The 21092-nt window shown below is 35.2% G+C and overlaps 4 protein-coding genes across 5 annotated transcripts; 2 read left to right on the top strand and 2 right to left on the bottom strand.

Moving 5' to 3' along the window:
* The first annotated feature begins 1610 nt into the window (after window positions 1-1610).
* Window positions 1611-7494, top strand: LOC18022750 (protein BREAST CANCER SUSCEPTIBILITY 2 homolog B). The gene is made up of 19 exons (XM_006405843.2): window positions 1611-1795; window positions 1859-1981; window positions 2357-3322; window positions 3434-3558; window positions 3665-3819; window positions 3992-4114; window positions 4192-4377; window positions 4467-4548; window positions 4652-4702; window positions 4788-4869; window positions 4983-5094; window positions 5176-5247; window positions 5533-5728; window positions 5807-5989; window positions 6273-6415; window positions 6497-6559; window positions 6648-6858; window positions 6948-7121; window positions 7220-7494. The coding sequence occupies exons 1-19, from the start codon at window positions 1633-1635 to the stop codon at window positions 7271-7273; spliced, it is 3264 nt and encodes a 1087-aa protein (XP_006405906.2). The 5' UTR covers window positions 1611-1632; the 3' UTR covers window positions 7274-7494.
* An 895-nt stretch (window positions 7495-8389) lies between these two features.
* Window positions 8390-13758, top strand: LOC18022749 (zinc finger protein ZPR1). 2 transcript variants are annotated; one of them, XM_006405842.2, is made up of 17 exons: window positions 8390-8433; window positions 8903-9069; window positions 9627-9671; window positions 9891-9931; window positions 10076-10157; window positions 10345-10389; window positions 10601-10657; window positions 10800-10859; window positions 10948-11075; window positions 11167-11419; window positions 11566-11632; window positions 11747-11817; window positions 11907-11996; window positions 12524-12632; window positions 12923-13014; window positions 13121-13226; window positions 13494-13758. In XM_006405842.2, exons 2-17 carry the CDS (start codon window positions 8944-8946, stop codon window positions 13598-13600), a joined length of 1479 nt encoding a protein of 492 aa, XP_006405905.1. In that variant the 5' UTR covers window positions 8390-8433; window positions 8903-8943; the 3' UTR covers window positions 13601-13758. The 2 variants fall into 2 exon arrangements, with proteins under 2 accessions (XP_006405905.1, XP_024014610.1); XM_024158842.1 differs by having other exon boundaries at window positions 8406-8433; window positions 8942-9069.
* Window positions 13759-14261: 503 nt separating this feature from the next.
* Window positions 14262-15641, bottom strand: LOC18022748 (peptidyl-prolyl cis-trans isomerase FKBP43). The gene is made up of 7 exons (XM_024158737.1): window positions 15588-15641; window positions 15267-15481; window positions 14942-15134; window positions 14746-14833; window positions 14598-14639; window positions 14454-14502; window positions 14262-14343 (listed from the first exon to the last, which is right to left on the bottom strand). The coding sequence occupies exons 1-7, from the start codon at window positions 15627-15629 to the stop codon at window positions 14262-14264; spliced, it is 711 nt and encodes a 236-aa protein (XP_024014505.1). The 5' UTR covers window positions 15630-15641.
* A 794-nt stretch (window positions 15642-16435) lies between these two features.
* LOC18022747 (peptidyl-prolyl cis-trans isomerase FKBP43) lies at window positions 16436-19301 on the bottom strand. The gene is made up of 10 exons (XM_006405840.2): window positions 19269-19301; window positions 18715-19179; window positions 18484-18623; window positions 18079-18177; window positions 17624-17752; window positions 17257-17383; window positions 17079-17166; window positions 16940-16981; window positions 16789-16837; window positions 16436-16667 (listed from the first exon to the last, which is right to left on the bottom strand). The coding sequence occupies exons 1-10, from the start codon at window positions 19299-19301 to the stop codon at window positions 16586-16588; spliced, it is 1254 nt and encodes a 417-aa protein (XP_006405903.2). The 3' UTR covers window positions 16436-16585.
* Between the last annotated feature and the right edge of the window lie 1791 nt (window positions 19302-21092).

The raw sequence follows: 21092 nt of genomic DNA, 5'->3' as shown, positions 1-21092 counted from the left end.
AAGGTGACCAAGTGAAGTAGTCAACGTTTTAATTCTACAAACTTATGTCAAATTCATGATTTATTAATAAGATAGATTGCTTTCATTATTCTCTATAGATGTTTGCTCATTACGATATATATATGTATATATATTCGTCTAATACTATATACGTTTATAGTAGACAACATAGAAAGTTTAAATAATATCATCCTCAATTATAAATAACCAAAACCATACCAAGTTAATATACATTCAAGTAATGCGACAGATATATAAAATTGTTCTTATAACCTAACTATTAACCAAAAGCATATCAAGTTAATATACATTCACTGACTGTTCTTATACCAAAATATAATATTAATATTAATAGTCGAATATATTAATTCTGTCTTTCTTTTCATCATACACTTCAATTTATTTGGTCATTTTTCTTATAATTAGCATAATATATATATTTATGAATGAAATTAGAAATCGGTTAAATTCATTCATTTATGTATATTACAAAAAGGGAAACTATTAAAAACAAAAAAATACTAAATAAATCAATAAATAGTTAGTCACATATATCAAGTCCATTTATCATATATCAATATGGTACTAACATAAATAAATACTTAAAATAAATTCTGTTTCAAATACAACAAAATGCGCAATTAATCAAATATTATTCAACATCCTGTATACATACATTATAGTAGTTTATGATTTCGGTATAAAAGATAACATTCATCCCGTGCACAGCACGGGTACTATCCTAGTACTATGTAAAACCAAATTATAATAACAGAAATCTTCTATTAAAAAACTAGTACTTTCTATATAGATAATTATATTTAAATACTGTATATTACAAATCTGCAATCTTAATTAAAATCAGTTCCATTTATTTATTTTTTTATTTTCTTATAATTTGATCTCAAATGAAACTTATTTTTTAGAATTAGATAACCTCGAACTAAACTAACATTTTATTTAAAAATACAGGCCATGGAATTTGGTTAACCAAACGGAACCGGTCCATTTGTTTTCTTTTTTTTTTTTTGGTTAGTTTGATACTTAAAAATCTTACCAAAATTAACCCAAAAAATCATGGTTCTGATCGGTTATCAGTTAGTTCGGATATTTTAATTTTTACAGAAATTAACAAAAAAAAATTTATATTGATTTCGTTAATCGGGTTTTTGGTTATAATCGCGTGATCCAATTTTGATAGATTATTCGGTTTAGAATTGGTATAGGTCCGTTTGAGAAAATTAAATCAAAACAGATGAACAACCACACCAAACCGTAATGATGACCAATCCCAAGTTTGAAAGTTGCTGATCAGTTCAGACTTCCAAACCGAAAACGAAAAGTTTCGTTTGGTTAACTCAAAACCCAAAAATTCAAACCGAACCGAATCATATTGGTGTCATTTCCATATCCACAACTACTCTGTGATAGAAAGTATCAAGCTCAAATTTCAAAAACAACGCGCGTCATATTTTCAGCGCAAAATGTTTTTCAACTTTCCCGCCTTTCCAAAATCTTTCTAATTTTTTTTTCTTCTGGTATTTATGATTTTCCCCCATTCCCTCGCTCTCGTTGTGGCTGAATCAGATAATAAACGAATCGACACAGTTTCGAAACCCTAGAACTGAAGAAATGTCGACGTGGCAGCTACTTTCCGATCCCGGCGGCGATAATTTCCGGTGGGAAGTCGGTGGCCGGATTCGTCAGTCTGACAACTCCGATTCTACTACATCCACGAAAACGATCGACTCCACAGCTCCTCCTCTACCTTCTATGGCTGATCTCTTGCTCCGAGGTGAATTTTTTTTTCGTCGATTCGTTTTTCAGTGTGAGAGATTAAAATTATTGTTTGATGAAGGTTGCTCGAAGCTTATAGAACGGGAGGAAGCGATGCCAACAATGTTTACGACTGGTCTAGGCAAGTCTGTGTCTCTAAAAGACTCTTCGATTTCCAGAGCCAAATCGATTTTAGCAGATTCAGGTGCGTTATTTTACAGGAAAACCCTTTAATTTACTTCTTGTGCTAGATGATTCGCCGATTTCTTAGGAGGATTTCAGATTATAGGTGATAATGGGTTCAGATAAAATCTTTTGAATGTTCACTGTTCTTTAGATCTGCGCAACATACGATGCTCAAATCCGCAAAAGAGGAGTTTTTGTGTGAACATTTTTGTATCAAGTTGTTCTTTTTGCTGTTCCATTTGACATTCTTGGTTATTTTTTCACACAATTTCTTGAGTTGGGCTGTTAACAGCTGGTAGGAAACAAATAATCATCTCACCATCTTACTTGATTATTAGATATGGTATTTTAGTTTCAGTTGATTTGTTACTAAAGCTTCTATTCGATTGTGTAGACAACAACGTTCTTCCCAGGGAGAGTGGGTTTGGTGTTCCCAACACTTTATTCCAGACAGCTTCTAACAAGAAGGTTAATGTATCTTCTGCCGGTCTGGCAAAAGCCAGAGCATTGTTAGGACTACAAGAAGATGATTTGAATGGGTTTAACCATGCGAACTGTTCGTCTTCTTCCCAAGAGAAACATGAGTGGTCTGGGTTGAAAAGTCATGATGCTACATCGGTTCAGCATCCTTCAGTAACTCCAGGTAGACAATATGAGAGTCATGTATCTGGGAGGAGATCTGATATGTTGACTCCAGCTTCAAAGGTGCCTCAAACAAAGTTTCAGACTGCTGGTGGAAGATCATTGTCAGTGTCGGTTGAGGCATTGAAACGTGCTAGAAGCCTTCTTGGAGACCCTGAGTTAGGGAATTTCTTTGATGATGTAGCAGCAGATGATCAGTTTGTTACGCCACAGAAAGATGAAAGGTCAGGAGATATTGCCAACACAGGCTATACTGCTCATAAAGGAACGACAAGCAACAAGCATACTTCAAATAGTTTTATATCTCCTCTTCAGACATCGTCAAAGCAATTTAGATCAGTCAGATTGGAGAACATATCTTCAGGGGGTAATTTGATCAAGAAATTTGATGCGGCTGTTGATGAGACAGACTGTGCTCTGAATATAACTAAACCTGCTACACATGGACTATCAAATGACAGGCCCTTAGCATCAGATATGGCAGTGAATAATCCCACGAAAAAGGGTTTCATTCCAAGAGCTAAACAATTTGGAAGGCCAGCTGACCAGCCACTTGTTGATATAACAAATCGCAGTGAAAGAACTTACGCAAACAATAAACAAGACAGTAGCCAAAAGAAAAGACTGGGAAAGACGGTCTCTGTTCCTCCGTTTAAAAAGCCAAGGACTTCTTCCTTTAAACCTCCTTTAATGAACAATGCTCAGCATGCTTCAAATGGTAAAATATTCAAGCCTTTATTATGATGTTGTTGTTATTAACGAATTTTCTAGGTGAATTTATTTGGTTGGCTCTCAGATTTCTAATTTTTGGTATCCTGTCTATTAACAGGTTTGTCTGTCAAATTATGTGATACTCATTATTCCAAAAAAGTGCTTTCTACAAGATTTAAAGAAAGGTCTCCAAGAGTATATATCAAGGATTATTTTGGAATGCATCCAACAGCTACGAGCAAGGTAAAATCTTTTCTCCCTTTCACATGTTCCTGAGTTAATATATATATATATATATATACCTTTTCGTTTGTCATTCACTCAAACCACGCTTACGGGCTGGTCTTAGATGGTTTATGTGCCAGATCATGTCAGAAGGATCAAATCAAGTAATGCAGATAGATATGTATTCTGTGACGAGCCTTCCTCAAGCGTGGTTGGAGCTGAAACTTTTCATCAAATTCTGGCAGAGTGTGGTGCTTCCTTACAACATGCATCTAGAAAGTAATTTCTCCGTGTCTTGAAATGTTTTAAGTTACCATGTTTCTGCTTATTGTATCAGAAAATGTTTTTGACCGTTCTAATGATCTTGAATGTTGATTCTCATTTTATTAGATAGACAGTGAGCAATAATTTCTACACTTGTTAATTATCTATCACTATATATATGCACTAGGTGGGTCACCAATCACTACAGGTGGATAGTCTGGAAACTTGCATGCTACGAGACATACTACCCAGCCAAATGCAGAAGAAACTTTCTGACAATTCCTAATGTTCTTGAGGAATTAAAATACAGGTTTCCTGATCGTTCAATACAAACTCGTTATTATTTGAGCTCATGCGAAGTCTAACATGGTTAATCTACCTACATAGGTATGACAGAGAGGCCAATCATGGTCATTGCTCTGCAATCAAGAGGATTCTGAGTGGTGATGCTCCAGCTTCTTCAATGATGGTGCTCTGCATATCAGCTATTAACCCAAAGACCGATGATGATTATCAGGAAACGCATGGTTCTTACAGTGGCAGCAATGTCAAAATAGAACTCACTGATGGGTGGTATGAAATCACTATTGCTGTATGGGTACCTGTTTAACTGTTTTCTTGTCTTGTTTCCTCATGATTCTTTCTTTCTTTTAACATCGCAGGTACTCGATGAATGCTGCTCTGGATGTCATGCTGACAAAACAACTGAATGCTGGAAAATTGTTTATCGGGCAGAAGCTTCGAGTAAGTTATTTTCCTCCAAGCTTTAAATATTTTTTTGGTAATACGTATTTTTTGTTAGATCACTGACTTACAGCATGCTAACGTCCTTATTTCTTATCCGAAGATCCTTGGGGCAGGACTTTCTGGCTGGGCTACCCCAACATCACCTCTTGAGGTTTCTTAGACTTTGAATTTTATCAGAGTATTCTAAAACCTTCCCATGTTGGTTTTTTCATGGTTTCATTCAACCATACTTTCAGGCAAGGACTTCAAATACGATTTTTTTGTTGTTGAATATTAATGGGACATACAGAGCTCACTGGGCGGACCGACTAGGATTCTGTAAGTAGGTTTATGATGTGGTCACTACATCCTCGGAGTTGCTTATTTCATAGTGGTTTTGTGCTTTCATATTGGTTTCGTTATATTGACTGTCTTTTGAACTCTTCTTCAAGGTAAAGAAGTTAGTGTCCCTTTGTCTCTCAATTGTATCAAGAGCAATGGTGGTCCAGTTCCTAAAACGATAGCTGGAATCACACGAATATACCCTATTCTGTACAAGGAAAGGTCAATATAAATGTGTGCCTTTTAACAAATTACTCCCCTCTATGCTTCTGGCAAAAACTTATATCTTCTTGGTGTATACAGGTTAGGTGAAAGGAAGGCAATAGTTCGATCAGAGAGGATGGAAAGTAGAATGATCGAGTTGCATAACCAGCGGCAAGTTTCCATTATAACTTTATAGAGAATTTTTTTGGTAACACTTATGTGATCAATTTGGCTCATGCATATCGTCTAAGGAGTGTCATGAGTACTCATCAAAGCTAGAAAGGTTCTGTAACAATCAAAAATATTAGGTTCGCAGTGGCTGGTATCTGAATGTGGATGGATTTGCTTACTACTTTAGTCAATTGGCTTTGCTGCTTAGCCAACAGACGAGCTAAATATTGCAGTTCGTCTCATTCTTACCTCCTATATCTTCTTTTCTTTCCTGTTTGCCATTAGGCGCTCAGCTCTTGTTGAGGGTCTTATTTGTGAGTACGAGAGAGGAATCAATGGTGTCCACAGCCAGAACGACACTGACAGCGAAGGAGCCAAGCTCTATACGCTGTTAGAGACTGCTGCTGAACCTGAACTCCTAATGGCGGATATGAGTATGGAGCAGTTGACGTCTTTTGCAGCATATAAATCAAAGTTTGAGGTAGAATGTTTTTTGTTTATATCTTCTTAACAGATCGTTTAGCCATAAATTAACTGACTTTTTCTATTTAAACCTCAGGCAGCTAGGCAAAAAAAGATGGAAAAATCAGTGACAGAAGCTCTGGAAGACGCTGGCTTAGGTGAAAGGGATGTCACCCCATTCATGAGGGTTAGGCTTGTTGGACTGACAAGCTTGAGTTCTGAAGGAAAACACAATCCAAAAGAAGGCATTGTAACAATCTGGGATCCCACGGATACACAGGTACATTGAAAATGCCTATATCTGAATGTTACATCCACAATCTAAAAGAGGGCACTATCTCTAATGGGTTATATAAGTTTACACGAACCTTTTCCACATGCGCTTAGATTTTAGCGTGACTTTAATCATAACCCTATCAGAATTGCTGTGGGCCTTGTGTGAACTGAAAGCTCATACCAGAATCGTGACCATCTATGTACAAGACGAGCATCATTCATTAGGTTGAGCAACTTTTGCTCTTGTAGATTCTTAAAACAGTTGTCATTTTTTACTACTATGACAGATAACCGAGTTGACAGAGGGGAAGATATACATAATGAAAGGGCTGGCTCCAATAAACTCAGATTCACAAACACTCTACTTACATGCCAGAGGGTCTACCTCAGGATGGCAGCCTTTGTCTCCAAAAGCTTCTGAAAGTTTTCAGTAAGTTGTTTTTTTTGGGCTATCTTTTGTAGACATACCTGAATGTATCTCATCTACTTGTTTAATCTCCCTGTGCTCCAGGCCCTTTTTTAATCCTCGTAAACCGATCTCTTTGCCAAATCTTGGTGAAATTCCTCTTTCAAGGTTAAATCTCAAGCTTGTTATATTCACTCTTTACCAAACTTACTTTTGCTTATATAAACCCTAACACATCTTATTATCATCCTCTTAGTGAATTTGATATCGCGGCGTACGTGGTATATGTTGGAAATGTATACACGGATGTTGAACAGAAGAAGCAGTGGGTGTTTGTGACAGATGGATCCTTTCAACGATTACATTCAGGGGAAATCTCATATAGTCTTTTTGCTATAAGCTTCAGCACCCCATCCATGGATGACTTCCCCATTACCCTCTTTAGTCAAAATCTTGTCGGATCTGTGGTATGAACAAAATTCCTTCTCTAGTTTAATCCGTGATCTCTTTATTTAACTCTCATTTTGACAAATGTTGTGTGCTTCTTATTTGGCAGGTAGGATTCTGCAATCTATTAAAAAGAGCAAAGGATACAAAAAACGATATGTGGGTTGGTGAGGCGACAGAGAACTCGGACTACTCCGTCAACGCAGAAGATGCTTACTCTTCTCACCTCAAAACCAGTTGTGCCTCTATCGAAAAATGGGCTAAGCTCTCTGCTTCTAACTCTGTTCGTTCTCTTCAATGACCTCTTTATATTCTTCTACCAAATGTTTAGTGTTTTCGGATTAGTCTTCTGCTGACTCTTCTTGTTTTGCATAATTTCAGATCATCCGTCAACTTCGGCAGAGAGTTCTATTTATAATCGGTGCTTGTAAATGACCATCATGCTCAGAGTGAATTACACATCTCTTTTTAAGTCCCTGAGTAGTCCTCCTTTTTTTTCTCCCTCGGAAGTCTAAATTGTCTAACCCTGAATGTATCTATTTATAAACATTTTGCTACATTTTCGGCAAATTATCTCGAATATTTGATCTGATGTTTCCGAATTTCTAAGGTCATTGGATCCGTGATAAACATGATGATTTTTTTGTACCGGTATCTGGTCATCTATAGAAACTCAAAATATAAAAAAAAATGCATCTGGTTTGTGTTTGTGTTTTATCGCGTCTCCTATTTTTAATTCATGTAAAAAAATGAAAATCCCAAGTTACAAATCACACAACAAATGTCAAGAATCCACTTTACGTTTGTAATTAGTTTTGTATTCGCTTTCATAACGGTGAAAAAAGTTTTAACGAACAGAAAATTATTTAATCTGTACATACCATACCACAACGTAACGACGACTCCAAATAATTTAAAGATTGATGACATTTTGTGTTTCAGTTATGGTGATCTCTTGGCTGAAACTGACAATTGATGAGATCTTTTAGTAATTCAGATTTATGTAGTCTAGCAATTTAAACCAAAACCATAGAACTAATAAACCAACTTTTATGACAAAAAAAACCAACTTTTTTCGTTATAAACAATCATTAAATTTTTGTTTGTAAAGCTTCACCGTTAATGACTTAATGTTCTCTCATTTTTCATCATTTGAATTCCTTCCATCATTTCGAAAACTTGTTTCCGGATATATATTCTTTTTCCTCCGGCTTTAATTTATCTTTTTTGGGATTTTGCTTTCTGTAAGATTCTATAACTTTCAATAAAAATCTAGATGATCGAAAAAAAATTATCTTCCATCATTTCCAAGTTTCGAGGATTCTTCTACTTGAGCATGGTTTAATTTTGTGGTTACTTTAATTCGGGATTAAAGATTTCTGTAACAAGCGAAAACTAGAAAACTGAATGGGCCGATGATCTAATGGAGTTAAGCCCAAAATCCAAAACCCACAATTTATAATAAAGAAAACACGTGATGCTCACGTGGGTCTTTCTCCTACTCTCTCGCCGTTTCTAGAATTTTTCGGTGTTCTCATCTTTCAGTTTTTAAACCTGTAATCTCCACAAACAACACAAGTTTGTAAATTTTGAAGGTATTCATTCTTATTTTCACTCGCTATGTTATGGTTTCATTTCCATTTATACTCATATTGACTTGGCTCCATGTTGCTATTTCCATTCGAAATTGATATCAAATTTCACTCTTTTCTGTTTTATTTTAAAATTCTTTTGGCATTGACGAAATTGAACTCCGTTTCTTGATATATAGGGTTTCAGATGATAGGATTTTGATTCTGTGAATTAATTTGGGTTTTTTGGGTTTCTAGAAATTACTCTTGTTTTTCATTTCTCTGTTTTTTAAACAAAAAAATTCTGAAGATTGTTGAACTGTTGTTATATCTTTGTTGCTGGTCTTTCTCCTTTTTAAGATTTTGGGGTTTAGAACCTGCTCTAAGCTTTGAAAGAGCTCTTATAGCTTCTTAGTGTAGGGTTAGTTTTTGGAATCTTGATTTGATCAAAGTTTAGTGCTTTTAGCTCATTATTATTTGTTTCTCCCTATAGGGTTTTGAACTTTTTTGGGATTGTTTGGAGAAACTTCAGAGATGATGGACAATGGAAATGATCAACAAATCGATGTCCAATCGGTCGTTGAAGCTGTTTCTGCTGATCATTCCTTCGGTGCTCCCCTCTACGTAGTTGAGAGCATGTGCATGCGGTGCGGTGAAAATGTATGTATCTCTCGTTCTCTATATATCACATACACACGCATTTGTTTGTAGTGAGGTCTGTGTGTATATTCCAAAATAAGAGCTGAATGCATTGTTGTTACAAGTGAAATTCTCTATATAAGCATAGCTTTTTGTGGTGGAAAATCTTGTATAGTTTGCAACCTTTGCTCACTAATTTGGGTCTAGGACACATGCTACTTTCTCTTTAACCTTTGCTCTTAGTTTCAGGGCCACTAGTGTACATGCACTTAGCCGTAATGTATTTTAGCAATAACATAGTTCTTTCTGCAATGCAAATTATGCAATGGCTTCTGAGATTGTTATGAACCATAGCGAGATGGAATGCAACTTATTGGCTATGTCTTGATGATGGACTGAGAAATTTTGGTAAAACTATTGAAATTTGTGGTTCTGTGGCAATCAATTAGAGAAACTTTATATGGTGTTCTTTCTCTAAATCCTTTACTTCAGTTGTAAAGAATCCATTGTATGAATTTTCTTGGTCTTTCTCCTGATCCTTCTTCTGTGCATAAATTAGCTTCTTATTTCTTTTCCAGGGAACAACTAGATTTCTATTGACCTTAATTCCTCACTTCAGAAAGGTATGTTATACTCTGTTTTGAGAAGTACCCCCTTTTTTGTTTATCTTCTATATTTAGATTTTTTGTACATTACTCACTGTTATTTGACCACATTCTAGAGCGTTAAAATCCACAAAGTTTTATTATTTCGTTTAAAGAAACGTGTTTCACTGGATGTATGTGTATCTAGACATTTTCTCTTCGCTAACAAACTTACTGCTAACCTACTTCTGGTTACAGGTCTTACTATCTGCATTTGAGTGTCCGCATTGCGGCGAAAGGTACAACTTCTGATAACTTTGAGATGCTTTTTTGAAGTACACGATTAAAGCAGGGTGAATTATGAAGACAAATGCGCTTAATATTTTCTGTTTTTCTCAGCTGAAAGATAAAGCCTTTAATTTAATTTCTGATATATTTTATAGGAATAATGAAGTTCAGTTTGCTGGCGAGATTCAACCCCGAGGATGCTCTTACCATCTAGAGGTTTTAGCTGGCGATGTGAAGGTTGATGCATTGATTCTAAATTTTCATTTTTTTCGTTTTTTTTCATTTGACTTATTTGGAGATGTACTTACCATGAGGTAGAAATACAACCGTCCATTCTTATTATAAGAAATTCGAAATGTATCTGGTTCTAGTTGTCTCTCACTTCCTAAGCTAATTTTACCTTCTCATTTCTGTCCCAGTGCAGATATTTGACCGGCAAGTTGTTAAATCTGAATCAGCCACTATTAAGGTGAGTTTTCTTGCAAATTCTGGGATGTCATTTCTCCTTGGAATAAAAAATATTCTCATTTTGCTTGCCTGGGCAACTTCCTGGATATTTATAAGAAATCACTTCATATAATCTTCCTGAAAACTGTGAACTAGTTTGTTTCTCGTATTATGAAAATGAATTGATTTGAAGCAGGAAACTTATAGTAGTTCACATGAATGCATGCTTTCAGATTCCTGAACTGGATTTTGAGATTCCACCAGAGGCCCAACGTGGAAGTTTGTCTACAGTAAGTCCTTGATTTCTTAACCATCTTTATGAACAGTTCATATTTTCTGATTAGACCTTAGCGTTTTCTTTTAAGATTTTTTTTTTGTTTTCTTAGTCTTCAGCTCCTTATTAGTAACTCCCCCTATTTGTTTAATTTCCAGGTAGAAGGGATATTATCACGGGCTGCCGATGAACTGAGTGCCCTTCAAGAAGAACGCAGGGTAAATTATTCTGAGTTGAAGCTGGACATTTTTTTTAAATGCCCATTTTAATTGTTATATCTTAAAGTACAGATTTTTCTTGACACAGAAAGTGGATCCTAAAACTGCTGAAGCAATAGACCAATTTTTGTCTAAACTGAGAGCTTGTGCCAAAGCAGAGACATCCTTTACCTTCATTTTGGATGATCCTGCTGGAAACAGTTTCATTGAGAACCCGTAAGGATATTCAACTTGGAGATTCCAAAAAAAAAAACAACAAAGTTATTTTTGGCTTATTTGCTTATGACAAGTTTACAACATATGACAGGCATGCACCCTCACCAGATCCCTCTTTAACGATCCAATTCTATGAGCGAACACCCAAGCAACAAGCAACACTTGGATATCTTGCTAACCCATCTCAGACTGGACAGTCAGAAAGAGGCCTTGTTACACCTTCAGCTGAAACAACTGCTCTACCTCATGGAACAATCGGAGCAACAGCTGGTCATCGGGCGATTGCTCAAAGTAATAGCACTGATATTTCCGATAACTTGTTCAGATACACTGCACCTGAAGAGGTAACTTCTGGAACAGTTATGTTGAATGTTCTTGGTTATGATCACTTGAGAGAATAAATCAGTGCCAAAGGTTGTTTTGTTTGAGTAAAAATTTTAGATGGTGATAATATATTTCATACGAAATTGCTTTTGTTCATTTCTAACAGGTGATGACTTTCCCTTCAAGTTGTGGAGCATGTATGAAGCTGTGCGAGACACGGATGTTTGTGACTAGTATCCTTCTAAATTTCGGATCTGTCCATTCGTTGGTTTTCAGCAATAAGTTTTGCTTATTATTATGTTGTTGGTGAACTCCTAGATGTTGTTTACCACTTGACAATAGAATAGAAATCCCTTACTTTCAGGAGGTTATTGTCATGGCCTCTACATGTGATGATTGTGGCTATCGCAATTCTGAGGTTGGGTTCCATTGGTCTGATCCTGATTGAGATTTTGCAGACATGCCTGGAATTTAGGTTATTAATTATGTTTGGGTAACTGTGAGCAGTTGAAACCTGGTGGTGCAATTCCAAAAAAGGGGAAGAAAATAGCTCTCTCTGTGAGGAACATCACTGACCTTAGCCGAGACGTTATCAAGGTTAGTTTTACGCTTTAATTTGTTTGTTTGATGTAGTATTGCACCAGTAACCTCTTTAGAAAATGTTGTATAAGTGGCGGACCAAGAGATTTCTCCGTATCGTTCTATGTATCTTAAAATAGCTTAGACTGCCACGTTACCGATAAAGTTTATAACATAATGTATGTAGTTTAAGTTCGGTAAAGGTTTGATAATGAAGCTAGCTGAGTGCTAAATCGGAGCTATACTTCATAATTTGCATTCTAAGTGTTTGATATATTCTTATGGCCTGACACAACAATATATTTAGATATCAGAACGTGTGATGAAAGTGTCAGATAGGTGACCAAACTTCGATATTGTATGTAGAATAGGCTTGTTTGATCTTTCCGGGCTTTTGATATGGCTATATAATACTCTGATGGCGATATTATAGTAAACAACCTTATGAACCACTACGTAGGCTAGAATGTGTTATAATATTTTATTTTTATTTTTAGAAAACCACTTTCCCATATGTCATTAATAGTGAATTTTGCGTGTATTAGTCGGACACTGCAGGAGTGAAAATCCCAGAACTTGACCTGGAGCTAGCTGGTGGTACACTTGGTGGAATGGTAACAACTGTAGAAGGGCTGGTCACACAGATCAGAGAAAGTAAGTATGACCTTTCAACATCTAGACATTATCCTTGTCAGGACTGAATTCGTTTTCATTTCAATCATTTTTAAGTGGTCTAAGTAATGTAAAACATATATAGAGAACCATGGCACATTAGTCATCATGATCTAAGTATCCTATATCCTTCCTTACAAAGCTGTCATTGCTTGGATTTCAGAAGCGTTACAATCCCAGTGATGTTTGTTTTTTTTCCGCGAGATTTGTTATCGGTAATAATGGATTGTAGCTCTTAACTACTGACTCAAGTGCGATATGGTTTCTCACAGGCTTAGCGAGAGTCCACGGATTCACTTTTGGTGACAGTTTGGACGAGAGTAAGAAGAACAAGTGGAAAGAATTTGGATCCCGGCTAACTAAGGTAGAAACTCTTACTGTTTTAGCCTTCTCTTGTTCTTGATGTGCAAGAAAAAGCAAAGCAATAAGATCTGGTTTGTATTTTTTGTTTTTCTTATTTATTCTTGCAGCTACTAAGCTTAGAACAGTCATGGACTTTGATTCTTGATGATGAATTAGCGAATTCCTTTATATCACCAGTAACAGATGATATCAAAGATGACCATCAGCTCACATGTAAGTTCCTCCATCTTCCTTCACTAGAGCCTTAAGTTTGACTCCGGAAAAAGAAAAAAGATTGAGTGGTTGTATCCGTTTTCCTTTTCCTTTGTTATAGATCGAAAAGAAACAAACATACCTAAAGGGTTAAATTTGATTTCTGTTTTTGAATTTCATAACTACAGTATGAGATTGACTTTAATTAGGACTAAATATATGTCAATTAGGACAGGAGTCTTGGGTTTCAAGTAACAAATGTTGTTGTTGTATATATTTGACCTACAGATGAAGAGTACGAGAGATCATGGGAACAAAACGAGGAGTTGGGTCTCAATGACATCGATACTTCTTCAGCTGATGCTGCTTATGAATCCACAGAGACAACTAAATAACCTTATACCTTAAAAGTTGTAGCTATTATCAAGTGTTAGTTGTGATAATCTGATAAACAAAGTCGTAATCTATATTTCGTATACAACCAATGTAGTAAACCAACTCATGTTGAGTAATGTTTGACATTGTTCTCTTCATCTTTTGCCGCCATTCAAGAGTTGGTAGATTCTTTTTTTCTTTGTACTATCAGCAAGTGAGTTCAAGAAAGCGGTTTTTTATCCTTTAGTGCTCCCATTGATAATCTTTTCCCTAAAGGCTAAAACCACCAAGAGAACAGTTGCTAGGATTCCTAAAACAAAAATTTGGGGTTCAGATGTGATTATAGGAGTCTAAGTTTTCTCCATATAGCATCTACGTTTATAGGTTTATTCTAGATTTAGGGTTTGGATTATAATTTAAGATCCAGAAAATATAGTTGTGCATGAATTATTTTTTGTTTTCTAAAAATCATTGAATAAACAAAAAAAAAACAAAAAAAAAACACAATGGTAGGCCTTTAACTGAATAATCAGTAGAGTTTTGAATAATGTAAACTGCTGACAAATCCCAAATAAGAAAGAAGAATAAAGCATGAGGCAGGAGGAGCCAATGAAGTTTTCCATGGAGACAAGTAGATAATCGGAACCATAAAACGTACGCTTGAATCAAAAGGTCAATAGCTCATCTGATTTTGACTGCCTCGACTTCATAGACTAACCAGGCATTTTTGGGCACAACATCCTTGAATCCCTCTTCTGAGTAACTGTGTTCATAACAACAAAACAGGTTTTGCATAAAACTCAGTTAGTTTTAGTAAAATTTTGCTGTGATGAATCAACTAGACATACTCAAGTGATACCACTAAGAACATACCCCAGGGATGGCGGAATTGTGATTCTTCTTTTTCCACCAACACGCATCCCTGAGAATTAGAGATACAGCCTTGTTATTTAAAAGATTATTCAAAATTTGTGATTTTTTTTTCAGTCCAAATCATCTGAAAGCCACTAGACATACCTTCCACACCTATCTCTAGACCTTTTATGACCTTCTCTCTACCTGCAAGCAGATCACTATAATTAAAGAATAACCTAATTGTGTTTTGAGGATGGAGAGAAACAAACAATGATAATGAGGATGATACAAAATCTATGAAATCCTTTACCTATGCGAAATTTTACTGGTGCTTCTCCAAGGTTTGTTTCAAATAATTTTCCGGTATCTTTTAGCTTCGCAGTATAGAATATGCTCACCTGAAAACAACCATCATTCATTTTAAAGAATTCTCGTTCCGCCTAGTGGTTCTTGAGAATTGAGACATCATCAAGATTCCATGTATAAAAAAAAAGAAATATACTAACTTTTTTTCCTTTTGCAGCTACTTCTCCATCTAGATTTCCTTTGTCAAGCTCTTCAAAAAAGACAACTTCAGCTACTTTCTTACTCTCTCTGATTCCCTCTTTCCCATCCCGTTTCCTCTTTTTCTTAGATGAAGTTGCATCACCATTCGCATTATGAGAGGATGATACAACATCACTAGATGGGTTCCTCTCCCTGTAATGTTAATGAAAAGTTTAAAATACATGGGAGTTTCGAGTTGCCATCATAAATCCGTAATCAAGTGTATATGAAACGTTTAGAAAAGAAAAAAAAAGTTTATATGAAACGTGAACTTCAGAATTAAACCTTTGCATTACAATTGGACGAGAACCACCGAGTAGACACACAGTTGTCCAGTGATACTTAACGTCAACTTCTGGTTCTTCACAGTTTTTGCATGAAAAAGACTTGTTTGGTGATCTACTAATAATTTCCTCATACTCTTCTTCAGAGTTGAGGAACCTCCACTTCTTGCACTTTGCACATCTTGTAGAATATGCGTCAATTATAATCGATGCTTCCTGCTAAGCACATGAAATCAAACACATAGATTACAAAGAAAAAAAGGGCAAAAGATTCTTCCAAAAACAAAACGAATCTTCATCATGCAAAAGTTTAAACTGATACCTTGCGAGAACTGGTTTCTTGAGTCGCCTTCTCCGTTTTCATTTTTTGAGAGAGGTAAAGACTTTTGGGAGAGGAAGAGGTTTTGTGTTCAGGTGAAGTGAAGAAGACTTGGGAGACTTCGATTTTGCCTTTAAGGTGAAATGAAGAGGTCTCACGTATTTAATAAAGCATCTTTGGTCCAATCAGAAATTTTGTGATTCCCATGATTGAATTGAATAATCTTTTCCCAGGAGGCAATTGATAATCTTTTCCAGCTCATCCTATATGATTTTCTGTTACTCTGTTTTCTCTAGTTTTTAGTTTTTACTATTTACACCATTTTATTTGTTCATTAACTTTCGTATTTCTGCATATAAAGAAACCATTGAAAAATATTGCGTAACAAGTAACAACAGACTGTTATACATTCATCACGGGCTTTTTCATGGTTTAGAGTTTCAGATAAAGAAGAGCCTCACGTTCTATTTTAATACGAACAAAGAAACAGAGGAGTTGGAAAAAGCAGTGGACAAAAACCATTGTATCTCTACTTCAGTTTTAGTCACTGGAAAATCAAGATCATAGAGTTGGATTATACCATGACCGATATGAACCTTTTCTCTACTGGAGATCTAGAGACGACTCTAAAACAAAGAATTTGTAATCATGTAATGTCATTATAGGAGTGTGTTTTCTCCATATAGCATCTCATTTGTATATGTTTGTTTTAGATTTATGATCCAGAAAACCTACTTGTGCTCTAATTATTTTTTTCTTCCTGAAAATCATGAATAAACCAAGAAAAATCTAAAACGGAATGATTATGATTATTATAAGGTTTCACTTTTAATAAACCGATCAACCGTAAATCCATAACAAAATCCAAAACAAAAACCAAACCAAGACCACGAGTTATGTAAAAGTGCTAACAAAAGAAGGAGAATAAAGCATAAAGGAGGAAGGAGTCAACAAACTTTTCCATGGAGACGGAGCAAAAAACCTAGGCTTGTATCTAAATCTCATCTGACTTTTACTGCCTCGACTTCATAGACAAGCCATGCATTTTGAGTAACAACATCTTTGAATCCATCTTCTGAGTACCTGTGTTTATCACAACAAACCAGGTTTTGGATACAACTTAGTAAGGTTTAGTAACATTTTGCTGAGATGAAACAACTAGACAGTAGACATGCTCAACTGATACCACTAATTAAGAACATACCCAAGGGATGGCGGAATTGTGATTCTTCTTTTATCCCCGGCTCGCATCCCTGAGAATTAGAGATGCAGTCTTATTATTTAAAAAAGATATATCGAAATTTACGAATTTTTTTCTTCAGTCCAAATCATTTACTGGTTAAGCCACACTATACCTTCGATACCAATGTCAAGGCCTTTGATGACCTTTCCTCTACCTGAAAGCCGCATTATAATTAGTTGTGCTTGACGATGGGAGGAGCAACAACAGTAATAATACAATACGATATGTCGATATCTATGAAAATCGTTTACCCAAGCGAAATCTAAACGGAGCTTCTTCCATGTTTGACACAAATATTTCTTCAGTGTCTTTCAACTTCCCGGTATAGAGTATGCTCACCTGTAACAACCATCAATCGTATTAAAGAATTCTCATGGTGCTGGGAATTGAGATAATATTTAACATCAAAGATTGCATATAGATACTCACTTTTTTCCCATTTTTTGCTACTTTTCCATCAGCTTTTGCTTTTTCAAGCTCTTCAATTATAACTTCATTTGATGAAGATACATCTGATTTTGACGATTTCTTGGTACAAACTTCTTTCTCGATGTTCCTATTTCATAATGGAGATAAAATTGATAAGCGTAGTTTCTAACCTAAAACACCAATAAATGTCGAGAGAATATCCACTGAAACCTAAAAGACAAAACTAAAAGAGACAACTTTTTAGGAGAAACTTGTCCCAGGAAACCAAAGTTGATCATACCATCTACCTTATATTTTCAGACTATAACATTTATTTCTGAAATATATTCTACTGAAAATTCTACATAAAATGAACGGTACGACTCACTTGTCAGTTTCAGTAGCTTGTTTCTTCTTCTCTCTAGTTTCTTCTCTCTTATCCCTCTTCCTCTTTTTCTTTGATGGGGTTGCATCCCCATTTTGAGAGAGCAATACATCATTTGCTGATTCAATCTCCCTGTCATCATAAAACAGTAATACCAATGAGGAAATAATAACAATGATATGAACTTTCTAATGGATAATTCAACTGTATATGAAACGTTAAATTCTGAAGAAAATGAGTAACGTTTTCCTATCACTGGATAAGGAAAACTCAGTGAGCACACTTGATCAGTTATTTAACACTGGCCACTGATATATAAATCACGTCTGATATCGATCTAATTATATCATAAACAACAAAATTGTCCATTTCATGCTCTCAGTTCAACCTAGCATCTTCTAGAATCCTGAAAGCTAGAAGGTGACACAATATATGTTCAATAGTATGATACAACTTACTTGTCAGTAGCTTGCTTCTCATTCTGTTCGGGCATATGTTTTACCCCTCCGTCATCTAAATCAACAGAAATCTCAACATTATCCGATGGTTTATCCTCCCTGAAATATTACACATATTTTGGTTTATAAAAGGAGGGAACATATAAGATAACAACACTAACGCTGGTATGTACTGGGTTCAAATTAAAACAATACTAAGAATGACAACTTTAGCAGAAGTTGTCTCATGAAGCAAAATAAGTATTTGCATACATTTATAGCATCTTTGAGCAGGTTCAATCCAGAATCTTAAAGATTCATTTCCTTGGCAACTACTTTTTTTTTCTCATGTTCAATTCAGCGTATAGATAGCATCTTCAGCTAGAAGGTAAACAAAATCTGTTTCAGTATTATGGTACCACTTACTTGTCAGTAGCTGGATTTTTGTCATTTTGAAGGCTCTCAGGAATAACTTTTCCTTTTTCTCTGTCGTCTGAGTTAATTGCAAGTGAGCTTTTAGACCTTTTCTTGATTAGTTTTTTCGTTGGAACCATTTTGCGTGCTTTCTGAAACGACATATACCTCAACATCACTAAATGGGTTATCCTCATATTAAAGATAATAGATAAAAATCTTTATAAAAAACTTAATACATACCAATACTAACGCCGGTGTGTTAGTATGTGCAGCAACACCGTCAAACTTATTTTTCTTCTTCATCACTTTTGGCGTCTTAAAAGAAATGTTTTTCATAATTGTCTTTGTGAATCCTTTGTTGTCTTTGATAAAAGCAGCAAATTCCTTGATAGTCCTTAGCCTTTTTCCCTGAGGAGTAAGGTAATAAACATCTGTCCTCTCGCAGCTTTCTCTAAGAAGCACGATCCTTTTGAATCCTGGTGGGGTTTTGGCTAAACCATGGAGATTATCCTCTAACCATACCCTTGTGGTATCACCTTCCACATCAACATCTTCAGACTTTCTACAGCCGTTCTTGCATCTAAAGGAATTTTTCAACGCCTTGCTTCGTATTATCTCATATTGTTCTTGAGATGGAACAGGCCTCCACTTCCCACATGTTCCACATTGTGCAACATATGTCTCAATCAAAGTTGATTGTTTGCGCTGTAATGCACATATAAAATCAAATCAAACATCTTATTAAGAAGAGATTCTGAGCCAAAAAATAAAATAAATCAAAGCTTTTTCAATACCTTGCGAGAATTGTTATCTTTCCTCGCCTTCATCTTCAAATTTGGAGAGAAAGTGTATTGGAAGAGGTGAAATGTTTTGAGGGAAATGAAGTGTATTGGGAGAGGAAATGGCTCGGTGATTTTGCATTTAAAGTGTAGTTGTGAAGAGGTCTGATCATAATATCGTTTGGTTTTTTTTTTTCATTTAATACTCTTTCTCTCTCTTTTCAAGTATTAATTAGGTTTAGAATTAATAAAAGCAATTTTGGGTTGAACACATCTTTCTCTACGGTCCAATTAGGAATTTAGATGAGGTGAATCTTATAGATATTTACTCTTCGTGGCTTATTTGGTGATTTGGTAAGATTTATTCTTAAATTTTGAATATTGTGTATAAAATAGAATATTTTTAGAGAGAACAAAATGTGCTTTGGATACCTCCTATGATACGCCGAAGAAAAATTTCATACAAAGATCTCAATCTCAGAGTTTTTTTCTTCAACAATGTTCTGAATCAGGAACTTAAATCTTTTCTCGAATTTCTTTGCCTTTAATTTTCTTAAATCAAATAAATCATATGATCACCTTAAAGATTTGTTCTGTGTTTTTGAAAAGTTGCAAGAATCGAGATATGGAAAATAATAAAATCTAAAACTATCTTTGGCTACAGAACTTCTTATTTGATTCATGAAAATTTGGGTATGCCCCCAATAAATTCAGCCATTATACATACCATGTATAGCTAGATGGTTAGATGCGTTTGGAGTTTAACACAAGCCCTCAAGATCAAACCTTGAAGCACGATCGAGCCAGTGAACGACCTCATCCATTGCTATAGGAACCGTATAGTGACCAAGCAAAATTAATTCACAATTTCAAAAAAAAAAAGAGTTACTTATCACACAAGGAATCAGCATAACAAACTACAAATGTCTCAAATGAAATGCACCAAAGTTGGCACCACCAGTAGAAAATTGTTCTGTTCATTCTCAGCAAATCACTTGTGAGACATGAGCAACCACATATAGGCATATAGCATTCCACATTTCCACATAAACTACCTATTCTTTTATACAGACTCCATACATGTATATACACAGAGTAATCGAATTCAAAGTCCGTTAAATGTAATAATGGTTGTCAAAAGCAACAATCATTTATTCCATATCTGACATCTTCTCTTACATCTCACAGCTTTTTAAGACCTCAAACTAATTCAGATCCATTGTTTCAGTTACCATTCCAATCCCTACTATACGTTTAAAACCTTCACTTCTCTAACATTAAAGTTTTCTTCGATAAAGATTTTTTAATAAATTACATTTTGTAGGTGCAAGATTAAATATATCTACTCTTATGGCCATATGTGTGTGAAGTATAGCTATTTCAAAAAGTTTGGATTTTAGCTTTGTACGTATATGCTCATGAATGGATAATAAAGTCATAAAGATACATGGCTTAAACTGATTATACTAAACTGATTATAATTACTCAAAACCGAACCAAAATGGACCGAGCAAACAAAATACCGAAATACCGAAGTTCCGAACTTAACGTAAGCTCTCGAATGCCCAAGCCCAATAAAAAGTTAAAAACCCAAAATAAAAGCCCATAAACGTCACATAAAAAGTACCCTTTACTTTACTCTTCGTCTGATCCCAACAGGCAACAACCAACTAATCTTGAGTTAAAATGTCCTAATCGTTATAAATTAAATGCCAAAAAATAACAATTTAAATCTGATACTCTAATCAAAAATACAATAAAACAACTCGTGAAAAGAAAATATTAATGACAAAATGGTTTCGTTTCAAAATTGTAAATTCATGACTTGCATCGCGGAGA

Source organism: Eutrema salsugineum, unplaced genomic scaffold, assembly GCF_000478725.1.
Source record: "Eutrema salsugineum unplaced genomic scaffold, Eutsalg1_0 scaffold_14, whole genome shotgun sequence".
Classification (NCBI taxonomy): domain Eukaryota; kingdom Viridiplantae; phylum Streptophyta; class Magnoliopsida; order Brassicales; family Brassicaceae; genus Eutrema; species Eutrema salsugineum.
The sequence above is the reverse complement of the archived record's forward strand: the minus strand, read 5'-3'. Positions and strand labels throughout refer to the sequence as shown.

Bases quoted from the DNA above. Each gene is read 5' to 3' on its own strand.
- LOC18022750 (XM_006405843.2), top strand. From the start codon at position 1,633: ATGTCGACGTGGCAGCTACTTTCCGATCCCGGCGGCGATAATTTCCGG. The intron at 3,820-3,991 runs GTAATTTCTCCG...TATATGCACTAG, and splicing joins TTACAACATGCATCTAGAAA to GTGGGTCACCAATCACTACA. The intron at 5,095-5,175 runs GTCAATATAAAT...TGGTGTATACAG, and splicing joins CCTATTCTGTACAAGGAAAG to GTTAGGTGAAAGGAAGGCAA.
- LOC18022749 (XM_006405842.2), top strand. From the start codon at position 8,944: ATGATGGACAATGGAAATGATCAACAAATCGATGTCCAATCGGTCGTT. The intron at 10,860-10,947 runs GTAAATTATTCT...TTCTTGACACAG, and splicing joins CCCTTCAAGAAGAACGCAGG to AAAGTGGATCCTAAAACTGC. The intron at 11,420-11,565 runs GTAACTTCTGGA...CATTTCTAACAG, and splicing joins GATACACTGCACCTGAAGAG to GTGATGACTTTCCCTTCAAG.
- LOC18022748 (XM_024158737.1), bottom strand. From the start codon at position 15,629: ATGAAAACGGAGAAGGCGACTCAAGAAACCAGTTCTCGCAAG. The intron at 15,135-15,266 runs GTTTAATTCTGA...TTAACATTACAG, and splicing joins CGTCCAATTGTAATGCAAAG to GGAGAGGAACCCATCTAGTG. The intron at 14,834-14,941 runs GTTAGTATATTT...GGTTGTTTTCAG, and splicing joins TAGCTGCAAAAGGAAAAAAA to GTGAGCATATTCTATACTGC.
- LOC18022747 (XM_006405840.2), bottom strand. From the start codon at position 19,301: ATGAAGGCGAGGAAAGATAACAATTCTCGCAAG. The intron at 16,982-17,078 runs GTAAACGATTTT...TGCGGCTTTCAG, and splicing joins TCCGTTTAGATTTCGCTTGG to GTAGAGGAAAGGTCATCAAA. The intron at 16,838-16,939 runs GTATAGTGTGGC...TCTAATTCTCAG, and splicing joins CCTTGACATTGGTATCGAAG to GGATGCGAGCCGGGGATAAA.